At 41.7% G+C, this 13,650-nt stretch overlaps 2 protein-coding genes across 4 annotated transcripts in view; both read left to right on the top strand.

Annotated features, from left to right (window-relative positions):
• usp32 (ubiquitin specific peptidase 32) overlaps window positions 1-3,932 on the top strand; it is a 58,432-nt gene extending 54,500 nt beyond the window's left edge. For all 3 annotated transcript variants that reach the window (XM_076734854.1, XM_076734855.1, XM_076734853.1), the window contains exon 34: window positions 108-3,932. In XM_076734854.1, coding sequence (XP_076590969.1) covers window positions 108-281 — 174 coding nt within the window. In that variant the 3' untranslated portion in view covers window positions 282-3,932. The remainder of the gene's footprint in view (window positions 1-107) is intronic.
• A 1,710-nt stretch (window positions 3,933-5,642) lies between these two features.
• LOC143323833 (tyrosine kinase receptor Cad96Ca) lies at window positions 5,643-13,593 on the top strand. The gene is made up of 12 exons (XM_076735945.1): window positions 5,643-5,723; window positions 5,973-6,085; window positions 6,189-6,282; window positions 7,278-7,476; window positions 7,811-7,949; window positions 10,059-10,157; window positions 10,329-10,489; window positions 10,574-10,711; window positions 11,254-11,365; window positions 11,774-11,873; window positions 12,943-13,042; window positions 13,360-13,593. The coding sequence occupies exons 2-12, from the start codon at window positions 6,049-6,051 to the stop codon at window positions 13,465-13,467; spliced, it is 1,287 nt and encodes a 428-aa protein (XP_076592060.1). The 5' UTR covers window positions 5,643-5,723; window positions 5,973-6,048; the 3' UTR covers window positions 13,468-13,593.
• Window positions 13,594-13,650: the final 57 nt, after the last annotated feature.

Raw genomic sequence — 13,650 nt, 5'->3', positions numbered from 1 at the left:
TAAGATCCTTTTTTTCAGATTTCTGTAACAACACACAGCAGCTTCACTTGCATTTTCCTTCACAAGATCAGTTGCATCAGTTCTTCATTTTTTCCCATTTTCTCCAGGAAGTGCAATCTGAGGAGATCGACACCGACTCAGCCTACATCCTCTTCTACGAGCAGCAGGGAGTCGACTACTCCCAGTTCCTCCCAAAGATCGATGGCAAGAAGATGGCCGACACCAGTAGCATGGATGAAGACTTTGAGTCTGACTACAAGAAATACTGTGTCCTCCAGTGATGGCACCCCGTCTTCCATCAGCGAGCACTACACCTGCTCTCTGCTCCCTCCTGCCGCTCTGAGCAGGAAGCACTAGATGTTCAGATCATTCTGAAGAATTTTCACAAACTGCTAATGACTAGAGTCAGACCGTGGTCTATGTCTTGCGTCGCAGCACTTTCTGCACTTGATCGCAAACATGGATTCGTGCAAAGGTTTGCCAAGACAACAATGAAGCCGTGGTGAAAGCACTAAACTGGTGCACTTTGCTGAGCCCAACAAAACAACCCCCCCCTCTCCTCCCCTCATGTGAACAACCCTCGCCAGAACATACATGTAACATATACTTGCATACTAACGCATCTCCGAATGTATGCCAACATGGCCAAGTCATGAAGTGATGTTGCTTTGTTATTAGTGCATTTATCACTTGTGATGCCAGAGTGAAAACAACATTTACAGCTGGAGTTATCATGTGATCTAACCCTGGATATCTCACCTGCAGAAGGGAAATAATGAGACCACAGAATGAATTCCAGGTGTAAATGCAAGGCCAATGATTGGATACAGGTAGTTTGAAATGCCAAGTATTAACAGAGCCCATTCGTTAAAGAACCTGTGTGTGATGCCACAGGTCAACATGATGTTCAAATTTGGTATCTAGTATATTGGATCTAGTGACAAACTTTTTAAAAAATGGTTGTCTAGCGATTTTATTAGTGATAGTATCACTAGGGAGAACATAAGTCATATGCTACCTCATCGCTTCATGCAGTCTGTCAGCCAACTGTACCCTAAAAGTCTGTGACAGTATTAATAATGATAATTAAAATGCTTCCTTCTGGTGTAGGAGTCATGGTACACACATTTCAGAAGCCTGATCCCCAAAAAGTCTCTCTCCTGTTTAGGACACACACACAGGTCCTAATGTGGACATGAGATTAGGCGTTTTTGCCCCACCTGTTTCATTGGACAGCTGCCAAATATCAGTGGTGATTTGTGTGATGTTGACCTGTGTGTACCTAGAACTTGTCAGAAACTCTAAAAGCTTCAGTGTGAGTCTTGGTTTGTTTAGGACAGGTGCCATGATTTCAAAAGAGAGACGCTTACAGAATAATATACAGTATATGTTTAATACTTTTTTTTAATTCTGCAGATGTGTTGTTTTATAAAAGATTTATTTTATTGTTGTGATTTTTTTTTTTTTTTTAAGGCAGGCTTCTGGAGCCACTTCAGGTCATGAATGAATATTTACTGTATGTCGAAACAACACGGAGCTTATCTTCACAGCACTGTCGCACCTTTCACCTACTGCAGTTCTCAACTTAAAGTTCAGACTCCTCTCTCATACCAATGTTCATACCCTCCAATAAGAAGCCAGAAAAAGTTGGGCCAATGGGGTCACAGCGATTTTTACCTGTCATTTTAACATTATATCAGTCAAGAGAAGTCCACCGATTTAGCATTGCACTTTTAGAACGCTGTCGGACACATGATCGACAGAAAACAGCATCGAACTTGATGCAGCAGAGATGTGGTCTTTGTTATTCCACACATTGGTCTACCTGTCAAATCCTGGCATCTGCATTACCCACAGTGCAACTCGGCAGCTCCTACAAGTGACATGACTTGAGGTGATTTATCAGACTTCACGCAGCTCCCCCTGGAAGCACAAATAGCTTTATGCAGCAGTTTGCTTCAGCACCTAGAAACACATTGTGATGCATCAAATCAGTGCATTTCTCCTTTAGCACCAGGCTGAAAAGCAGAGTTTCTGTAATTGACAGCTAGAAGTCTGTTTCATGTGCTGAGTCGCACCTTTGATCACACTGCAGCAGTGATGTCACAGTGTCCTGGAGTACACCTGTACATCACTGCAGCAAGGTGAGAAGAACCATTGAAAGTCAGCAAAGTCTCTCAACATTACCATCAAAGAAGCACTCAGATGCAGCTGGTGGTGAATTTGATTTTCAAGATGGCGCCCTGCTAAATATCTGTGGACGCTTCAGTAACACTTGACTTTAAGGGTCTCAAAGATGGATTACCAACAGGGCAGAGTGGGCAGATCCCTCTGGGGTGGTAGTAGTAGTAGTAGGTAGGGGCCTGCAGCCTGGTTTGCCCCCTAGTGGGTTAGTGTGGCCATGATGGGCCCCATAGACCCTTTCTAGAAAGAATTCATCCAGGTAATTCAACACGCACGCTGATGTTTCAAAATGTGTGGTCGGTAAAATTTCCAATATTGTTAGTACATAAGTATGTGTGTAATATTTCATTTAATTGTGGGTTGCTTTAAGAAAAAGCAACAAATGGTGAAAAATTTCAGCCCCGTGTAACATTACCAAACCACCTGTCCCCACAAACAGACCCTGTGATATCAGACGGCCTCTGGCCTGTCGAGAGCTACAGTATGTGTCTGGACTGTTGTCAGATCTGTAAAAGCTTCACTGCATCACTCGATCCAACATCGAGATGACGATTTGTTTTCTGTGTGCTCAGTCTAATCATTGGTTTCATGTAAATTCTGAATCCTGGTCCTGGTTTCATCTGAAGGTTCGGCTCCTTGCTGCGACCGTCGCGGTGCGTCTGAAATGAACGAACCCTCGTGTCGCTGCGTGGAGTGCAGCGGCAGAGGTTTGTGTTTGGTGTGTAGCAGCATGTGTGGAGCTCTTCCTGTGCGAGGCTCGGTCTTACCACTGTGAACAGACAGCAGCTGCCCCCCGACGACTGCCCACTTTGTCTTCTGGATCACAGGAGACCGATCTGTGCTCTCCCCTTTCTGCTGCTCTATTTATTAGGAGAAGGTGTCGTTATGGATGTGTCTGGAGAGATATCTGTCACTGAAAGTGTGTTTCCTTTGCAGAGTACATTTGTTGAGCAAATGGAAATGTGCAGATGAGGCTATTTAAGTTTGCTTGCTCAGCTGTCTTTCCTCCACCCTCCTGCCTTTGCACCGAGCTGTAGACGACGTCCAGTTTTGTGTCCGTGTTCGAAACATCATCACATGGCTCAAAGGGAAAACTTGTCTCTTGAGAACCTAGTTCGTAATGTTTGCTTCATTAAAGGTGCAATAGCTGTCTACTTTTTTTTTTTTTTGTTTTGGCTGTGAATGTTCCCTCAAACGACTACTTGTGTGATGCTAAGTGTACCGCACCCGTAGCTTAAAGTGTATGAGCAAAAATACAATTTAAAGTTGGGGTTAATTTCAGCACAGTTTTCATAATCCAGGAACAAAGATTTTGTGCCCAGAAGAGTGGAACTTTGATGTTGGGCAAACACATCCTGTGAACCACAGGGGACCCCCCCCCCACACACACACCCCCCAACAGAAGCCCGGCCCCCAGCGTAGTGCGAAGAGTCCGCAGGCAGTGCAATCTACTACTGAGCTGTCTGTCAGTCTGTAGCCTCTTTTATTTAAGTTCATTTTTGTTGGATCTGAACCAGACTTGTTAATTTAAAGAACTTTTTTGTAACGTGTTGTTGAAAGAAAGTGACATTGCACTGACATGAAAACATGTACATAAAAAAATGTGTTTTGTAAATAAGCCAATGAAAACAATGTATTTGAATATGAACTGTACAAAATCCTGTACTTGTAGTTGTATATGGAGTGATACTGTTGATCTGTAACAAAATACCCAAGCAACAAATTAAATTCTGCAGAGGAAATGATGACACCAGACTGAAATGTGTCTTTTCTTTGTGCCTTAAACCTGCATGTTTTCGAATGAGCATCAGGCGACTCCACTGGTTTTAAAAAGACATACATCTATGAGAAATGACTCTCATCTGATTTATTACCTCAGTCAACAGTTTCTTAATGAGTCTCTGGTATCAGCCAAGTCTTCATCAATACACATTGCTCATTTTGTAAATTATGGTCCCTTTTAGGTTAAGATAGATGATAAATCAGCGTTTGCTTGGGGATGTGGATACCTTGTGATGAACAAGTGTTTACCATGGTGAGTGTCTGTGTGTTCTCAGCATGGTTCTCAGTCAGAACTCAAGATGGTAACGGCCACAAACCAATGGATGACATCATGGTGGCTGAGTCCACTTCTATTATCCAGTCTATGGTCTGGACTCGTCTGCACCATTTTATCATTTAATTTGTAGACTCTTATTCTGGTTTAGGATAGTTTTATTCTTCATCTTCCTTCCTTACTGTAAAGAAATACACTGCTGCTGCAGGAAGTCTGTCTGCAGATGAAAGCGGTAACCACATGCAGGGTCTCTGCAGAAACTTCCCCCCGAAGTAAAGTCTGCAACTGAAACACAGATATTTCTGTCCTGTAACCCTCCTCTCACCCACACTGACATGTTAGCACAGTTTAGGCCTTCGAGCAGCAAGCATCAGACCTCAGAGACTGACTAGCTGAACTCAAGACTATCCTCAGGTCTACCCAGTGACTAAGTACTTTTACTAAAGTACTGCACCTAAGTACATTTTGAGGTACATATGCTTTACTGGAGGATTTCAATTTTATACCAATTTGTACTTTCTACATTTTAAAAATCCTAAAGGAGAGTATACATTTTATGCATTGTTATACAGTGCATTACACAACCCAGCAGTATATAAAGCAGGTAAAAATTAGCTCCACCTCAACCAGCTATGACATCAAAATGCTGCTGACACATAATAATAAATCAATAATAATAATCCAGTATCAAAATATATCAATTTAATAATGACATAGGTACCTCTTCTATACTTCAAGTTTTAGCTGATAATACTTCACTCATACTCAATGAGTATTTTTACATAATTTTACTGCTATTTTTACTACCTTGTACCTTGACTTGATCTAAATACTTCCATAATAATCCAGTTGATGGAGTGCTGAATCAAAAGAAGGGTTTAAAATACACTTACTTCACAATTTCTCATAAAAATACAATATATTTCCAGAGGCCCTGCTTTTTTTGATTTATGGTTGAAATAATTCAGCTGAAACAAACGTTAATGAACTGATGTAGATGGTTTGGATTCAACAACAATACCTGGTGGGTTTCTCATATGCCTCATTTTACATTTTAGTTTCATGTAAAACCCCAGATAACCTAATGAGTGATCAGCCATTGCTTCATTATGTCCCTAGTCACTACTGTTCACGCGAAGTTTGATGTGTGTAAGGGCTGATATGACCACAGTTCAGTGTTCAGCGTATTGACACGCGTGCAGAGCGTCGGGTAGAGTGTGAATCAGAGTGTCATGCAGCTCAAACCACCTGCTGCTTCTGTTCATTTCCTCTGCTTATGTTGTGGTTGACAGAGCTCCTGCCAGAGACAACACAACCCATGGTTGATTTCTTTCAGGGTTACAGCATTTCAGGTAGCTCCAAACAGAGTAAAGAGCCCAGAGCCACGCAGACCGCCTCAGCCTAACTGCTCCAGCTGCTTTCTGATCGCCATCAGTCAGTGAAGGATGGACTTTATCGCGCTAGAGTTCCTCAGGAAACACAGGTAAGGCTGTTTCACACTGTAATAGATCATTTATCGTGAATGTTTGAGCGTAATGTGTCTCTTCCTGTGTGATCTTGTTATTATGGGTTACACAGGATGAAACAGCAGTAGCAGTAGTAGTGGTGTATCTTACACCAAACTGAGAAAACATCACTATTTTGCCTCCTTATGTAATTAATTTCATCAATTTAAAATAAGTCTGATTCGTTTGATTTGTGATAAAACATCTTTAATATCCGTCCTGCTCAGCTTTTTTTTTGGATCACTGATGTAAGTTCAGCGGCTTCCAGACTGAGGTGATGTTCTTTGTTGAGCTGATGACACAATGCACGCTAATGAGACCAGAGGAACTATGTGTTCAGGTGAGCTCAGCTCTCACAGATAAAGTTCACGTCCAGTTATGTTCACTGACACATTGTGACAGCATGTTGCAGCTGACTCATTTGGTTCTGTTGGCTCTTTCAGGTCGGCCCCTGGACCTACTTGCTTGCATCCTCATAGGAGCCCTCTCCCTCACCGTCCTGGTGTTTGCGTTGCTGGGGGCCGTGTGTCTGAAAAAGTAAGAGAGGCTGAAGCGTCATTTGATTTGTTTAAACTGCAGATTTTTATAGAAAATGTGAGGTTTTCCAGATGAAGGGTAGCATATTCAAGACTAAATCAGCAGCTTTGAATGAATACTTCCAGACATCTCCTCACCAGTGTCAGTCAATGGGAACACTGAGGGCTTTAGTTTTCACAGGAATGGACCAGGCCAACAGGTATCAGCACAGGTGCATCTAACAACATTATAAGTGTCTCCTTTCCATTTAAGTGACCTAATTAGCCATGTCAATGGTAAATACCCGCTAATGGAACACAGCTGTTCTGAATATTTTTAGTTAAACCTGTGTTTTTCCTGCCATGTCAAAATGTCTGCTGTGAAAATGGCATACACCATGAATTTCCACAGAAATGTGCCACAGGCGAACCAAATGCCACTTACATTTGTCTTGAGACCGAACTTTGTCACACTCGTGGTGCGGCTCTGAGAAAAGCAAAGGTGTCTTGTCATCCATCCAACAACAATGAGCATCACACGTTTCTGCTCAGTGCTTTCTTATCACATTTGTTCTGTATTTTAATTCTATAGTTTACCTGTTTTGTAAGTTGAATGCTACATTTTGTGTTTTGCTCCAGATCATTTTCCGCTCTGGTGGAAAGTGAAATTGTGTTCTGTTCTATTCACTTTTAGTCTCGTTGCCAAATGAAGCTGTCAACTCAAAGTTTAGATTACAGTCTCCTTCTGGGTTTCAGTTACTGAAATATTGAATTATTGGAAGGACTGCCATGTTTCTAAATTTCTTATGAAACAAGTTCTTGAGCCTTCATTCTGCTCCCACAGACACATCACCTGTTCCAACTTGTTTTTCATCCCACATATATGTTTTTCTGTTTCATCTTTCCAGCAAGCAGCACCCCCCTGACACAGCTGCCTTGAGCTTCTGCTGGACTTTTTTTCCCTCAAGCCTTGTACAGTGTAACACGTCTTACAGCTTCCACCACTTTTTCTTGCAGATATTGTTCTTTGGTCCAGACCATTCGAGAGCTGCGTGGAAAGCTGTTAGGGGGTATTGCCCCTCGTCTGGAAGCTCCTATCATGCATGCTCGGGCAGTCCCAGCAGTGGAGGAACGTGAGACTCCTCCCCAAACTCCCCTGCAGCAGAGCAGCACAGTCAGGTCCTCCTCCAGGAAGCTGTGGAAAGGCCTGCAGCAGGTACCCCTGATACACCACGGTCTGCATGAAATATTCATGCTGTCGCATATTTGACCTATTTTACGGGTGCCATCAGTAGTCAGCTGAAGACACAGCAGAGGAAATGTCACATGCAAGATAGGCTAATCTGAATGTTAACTGTATGTGTGACACGTGCTCTATCTGTGTCATCTCACCGGTGTGGGTTTACACTGTTAGTAGTGTTGATCATGTATCTTTTGTGCCAAATAAATGACCACTAATTATCAGAAAAGATGAGCCTCACAGACTCGTGACCTAACCCACTGTGCTCTGCTTGATGCAACTAAGTCACCTCTTATGGCATTTGTTTAAGGCTCCTCGTTTTACCAAGTCAGACCTGAACCTGCTGCAGCTGATCAAAGCAGGGAAGGAGGGCGTCTTCTACCAGGCCAGGATGACCAGAGGGACGTGTAAGGGCCACAGCATGTTCACCTGCAAGATCAGCAAGGAAGGTACATACTCATTAGAGGTTTGGACCTTCAAGCAGTTCTTTGAGACAGATCTGCCCTGCAGGCACAACTAATCTGACAGTTGTTGATGTAAAGTCAATGTGCAGATGCATTTATCATTTATCTATAATTTATGTGGCTTTCAGTGAACTCAAACCAAATGGTAAGAGAAGTGTGAACAGATTAATGGCATACTTTGTGTTGCATACTTTCTTAGAGACAAATTCCATTACAAATGAATGGAAATGTTACACTGGACTGGTCCAAATGGTCCAACACACATGTTGCATGCTCCTATTCTTCCATTCCCTTTTTAGCCCTCCTGATACTCAGAAATGATTAAGGCTAATTGTACTGTTGTACTACTTGTACCTCTATTTGTCTACTGTGCATAATTTTCATAAAGAGTCGTTTAATTTTAACCAGCATCAGTGCGACCAGCAATCACATGCATTTTACACAGGAAGCACCTGTCTAGTTTACATTTCAGTTCAGTTTTAGAGAAGGTTCTTTCTCGAAGTGGCTGTAATTACGTGTACAGTGAAAGGTATTGCTTGTAGCGATGAACCCACAGACTATTGTTGCCTGACCCTGCAGTTCCCATCAGCTCTGAGAAGCTTTTTAGCAAGCTTAAGGTCAGTGTTTTGGTTTTCCGGCCTGCAGCTATACTGTTTTTTTTTTTTTTTGTCACTGCTATCATCAGCAGCAGGAAGCTCTTAACCTCAATGTACACTACCTGCCCAGCATGAGACACGCTGGGGAACAGAGAGCATTTAGCTGTTAGGTGCTGATGGAGACCAAAGCAGATCTAAAAGCGAGCAGTGCACTGTGTAATATGAATGTGTCAATAAAAATGCGCATCACATCTTATGTCTGCTGCTATAATGTTAGGGTTAACCTGAAACCTGACTGACCCTGACACACAAGATACAATTTAAGCTGTTTACATCATGGTGAATTACAGAGGCAAATGACATAAAAATGCCATTATTTTAGGATGTGATGCTGTGGTAAGAATGTGTGAAGGAAGCTATGAAGCTGAAGCACCCTGCCCACCTCTTCGACACTGAGCTAGTGCTGTGGCTTTTTTACCTTCCACCACATAGGATGTCAGAAATGTGCTCAGTATTGCCATGATCATCACCTTACAGTCATGTTCATTTATATACTCTGCAGTGTCAATGCCCTCAAATTACAAATGAACATATTTGGTCACTCAGTCTTATTTTATGAGCTCAGGATATGAGAAAAAATCCACCTCTGACACATGCCAGCAGTACAATATAATGGAAATGAGTTTAATTTGTTGCACTCACAGCATTAAACATGGATATTTCAAAATTTAAAAAGCAACACCTCTATCCAGAAACAGTGTCAACAATCACACTGTAAACAGTTTTTCTAAGGACTACTTCTTTTTCAGCATCTAAGATATCTATCTCTGAAGAAGACTCTTCAGAGATAGATATCTCATAACTTGGGTACATAAAACCACCCACATGGGTACATACCACTAAATAGCTAGATACCAGTTTTTTTTGTAGCCCTTTGACTTTCTGTTGTTATGGCCTGCATGGTGATGTCAACATTTGTATTTAACAGGTGTCAATGAAGTATCTCTAAAGTCTTTTTGTATATCAAAATGCACAAGTGCATATACAGCACATGATATAACAGTAAAATTGAATCTACATGTAGACTCAACCCAAAGCAAGCTGCACTGTTTATGCAGGAACATGAGTGGACATGTACTCTACATTAATCCAAGTAGAAAAAGAGACCTGGTTTGTCAGGTTAACAGACACGTTAACGTTTCAGACCCTTCTGACAGTGTGGTGACGTGCTGAAGCAGCTACATGTGGCTAAAATATAATTCATATAAAACTATTATTGTCATTTAAACTGAAGTTTGTCTCAGTTTGTGGTTTTGATTATTTCCTGTTCATACTGTTATTATTACTCACATTCAAAATGTCAAGCTGAAAGCACCTTCACGTTGCAGATTTCAGTTGTGATGAACTGGGGTTGCATAACTTTTGAGTCTTCGTAGATTCAGATGTAGAGTTCAGTTGCAAAGCCACACTCTCATTTTTCTCTCTTTGTTTTCTTGAGGTGTCCGTCCCAAGCATGTGGACACAGAGGTTGCCATCATGAGGAAACTGATGCACCACAAGAGCATCCTCCAGTTACTGGACTGGAACACCACTGAGGGTGAGAGACGCGCAGACTGCTACTCCTCCGCAAGAATGAAACTGTCTTAAAACAACTGTCCTGCTCTCGAGGGCTCCAGGCTGAAAGATAGTAAGAGGAAGATAGTTGAAACCTGAGATATGAACCACTTTGTAAGTCCTCCATCCTCCCTCTGTGCTCTCATTTGTGCAGAGCCTTACATTCTGATCATGGAATATGTGAGCTGTGGCACTCTGAGGACCTTCCTGCAGACCAACAGAGTCCAACTGAGCGCAGACCCTGAGCTGCAGAGCCTCCTCACCATCACCTCCTACCACATCGCCCTGGCTATGCAGCACCTGCGCTCCAAAATGGTAAAAACATGACAGTCTTTAACACAGACACACACACACACAAATGCATAGCAGACGCATGCTGAGCGGTGGTCTTCCATGCAGATTGTGCACTGTGACTTGGCTCTGAGGAACATCATGGTCAATAAGTTTCCCTGGGAGGTGAAAGTGGCGGAGTTCGGCCTGGCCCGAGACTTAACACGCATGACGAGCCGCCGCAGCAGCCGCTGGAGGAACCCACGGGTAAGACAGTGACAGTGAGCGTTCATATAGTTAAATGTGCTCCTGTATGGATCAACAAAAAACATCAACTTTTTACTGTGAAACGACTGACACGGTTGTCAGTCATTAGCAGACATTTGCTGCAGACAGGCGATGCAAGTCCACATGCAGCTCAATCAAAATGTTTCTGTGACACACACAACTTTCCACACTGACCACACTGACATTATGTGTGTGTGTGGTTGCATATATTGAGGGGGAATTATGAACATCCTCTGCAACAGGAAACATTTGCAGAGATGTTGCCTTGACTGAAAGACCAGCAGTAACAGCATCATTTATATGACAAAAAGGTTACTAATGATTTCTACCATGAGCTCAGCAGTTTATTAAAATCCTACCAATATATTACAGCTACCAGCGACACTATACATTTATGTGACAGGTCGATTTAAACATTTTATTTGTTGGTCTGTGGTGTGTTTCAGTTGTCATGAGCTGGTTTTCACAGGTCACATTTCTGAGTGGAAAATCACTTTTTCCATTGTGTGTAACTTGTACAGCAGCGAGTGCCGCTGCGCTGGTACCCACCCGAATACTTCAAGAACAACTATTACAGCTTCAAGGGAGACGTGTGGGCGTTTGGCATCGTGCTGTGGGAGATGCAGACATTTGGTGAGTTGGTGGCTCAGGTAGTGACTTATAAGATGTGTGGCATAAAATGATTAAACATATGAGTTTAGCCTAAAATACAAGGGCAGTGTGTCTTTTTGATGGAAATAAAAACAGTATCACATTCCCTAGCACCGTAAAACAATGTTATTAGTTTGGGAAAATGTGAGACTGGTCAAATTAAAAAAGCACAGAATACTGGTCTAAGAAACTCATGGTCATGATGATGCCCACAGTATGGTGATGCGTAGTTTTACAAAACAATTAAAAGCATGAAATAAACATGTTAAAAGACAGCAGATGACTAAAGAAAAAGATATGTTAGATTGATTCAAAATGTCACGTGGGTTTGTTTCTCTTTGGAACGTATATCCTGTGTAACATCTATCTTGAAAAACGTTCCATTTTCAGGTATGCTGCCATATCCAAACCTGGAGACATCAGAGACAGTGGTTTACCACATCTGCATTGGCCATAAGAACACAAACCCTGAAGGCTGCCGACCAGAGATGTAAGTGAAAACTGACAATTACACTAAACATGTTTGTCCACGTTTCAAAAGCTGCATTAGACAAGCAGTTTTGGCAGCTGTCGTATAATCAATATACACCAAAAGCATTACTGAATGACGCCGGATGAGTAGCAACAAGCAGTAGTGGTCTGCAATAAATGTGCTTAATTTGCACTAAATCTTGACTGCACTGCTTAGCAGCACCATTCCTGTGGTCTGATGCATTCAGTGAACAGATACATCTTTTTATTTGCTCTAACTGTTGTGATCAATGTCTCACGTCTTTTTGTATGTTGTATTTGTGTTTTTTCCTTCTACTTTAAATCAAATTTTCCTTCAAGACACAACAAAGATCTGAACTGAACTGAGTTGAACTGATCTGAACAAATGTATACATGATTGTTTAATGGATTGGATTTTGAGCGTCACATTTTCTGCACAATATGCAGCATCATAAATAGATTCTTTATGTGACCAAGAAGTCAAAGAAACATGCAGTAACTTGAAAATGTTGCTTTTCCTGAAGGACATGAATGAGAGCGCTGGGCAGATTAAGACATGGGATAACTCAATGTTGCACATTTTCTTGCACAGCAGGCATTTGAACTGGCAATGTTTAACCAGTGAGGAGCACACTGCATCACAGCAGCTAATGTCTGACACAGAGATGCACGCCTGGAGCGAATTATTTTCATTGTCCATTCATCTGCTGATTATATTCTCTATTAACAGTTTAATGTGCAAGATATGACAAAGTTTTGAAAAATTGCCCATCACAATTGAACAGAGCCCAAGATAAAATCTTCTAATTGATTAATATTACACCTTCAAAAATCAGATCAGTGTTATCAGGAACATCTGTGACACTCTGAGTGGGGATCGAACCTCCAGCCTTCTGACTGAGAGACTGCTGTCTGGCTTTTGCGGGCTTTCACCCAGCCCTCACACAGAAAGCAATTTCCCACTGTATTTCATTGTTGCTGGGCGGAGAGTCCTTTTGTACCATGAAATGACAGTAAAAATCAACTTTCATAACATGATGAATCCCTTGAATGTCTAAACCCCTCAGACTTCATATCATGCAAGACTGCTGGCTGGATCCGTACACTCTGAGACCCTCATTCAAAGACATTGTCTGCATGCTGGAAAACATCATTGAAGACGATGCGGTAAGAACCAGCTGGCGACACCAACTTTTTTTAAATGTTTTATATGATTAACTATTGATTTTTTGAAGGTTATGTTATTGATACTTCATCCTGTCTATCCTTTCCTTCTTGTGATTAAAATAAACAAACCTTCATGGTGGAAAATACTGTCACAACTTTAAATTAGGCTAAAGCAGGATTGAAGCCATATGACTTAAATCTAGAAAGTGAAGTGCTCATCACAGTTGTATTGCCACCTTGTGCTTGTTTTATTACTGCCTTGTGCTTATATATATTTATATATAGACATATATGCTCTTCTGTGCTCTTTTTTGCAGGATTATGTAGATGTTGAGAGTTCGCAGCTTTTGGTAAAAGATGAGGCTGAATATCATGAAGCTAAATGTCTACGAGGAGCCACTGTCACCTTGGAAGACCCCATCTGAATGAATTTACTGTTTAATTTTGTTAACTGTTATGTGTATTTAAAACAATACACACATTTTTAGGCTACATTTATCTGCACTGGGGCAGCCTGTCAAGCACTGTTTCAAACAAAGAAACTGTGAGATGATCACGCATCACACCCAACTCAACAGAGAGATGAAGCAAATACAGCTGGAAAGTAA

Source organism: Chaetodon auriga, chromosome 7, assembly GCF_051107435.1.
Source record: "Chaetodon auriga isolate fChaAug3 chromosome 7, fChaAug3.hap1, whole genome shotgun sequence".
NCBI classification, from domain to species: domain Eukaryota; kingdom Metazoa; phylum Chordata; class Actinopteri; order Chaetodontiformes; family Chaetodontidae; genus Chaetodon; species Chaetodon auriga.
Note: the sequence above shows the minus strand (reverse complement) of the source record. Positions and strands in the feature narration are given on the sequence as shown.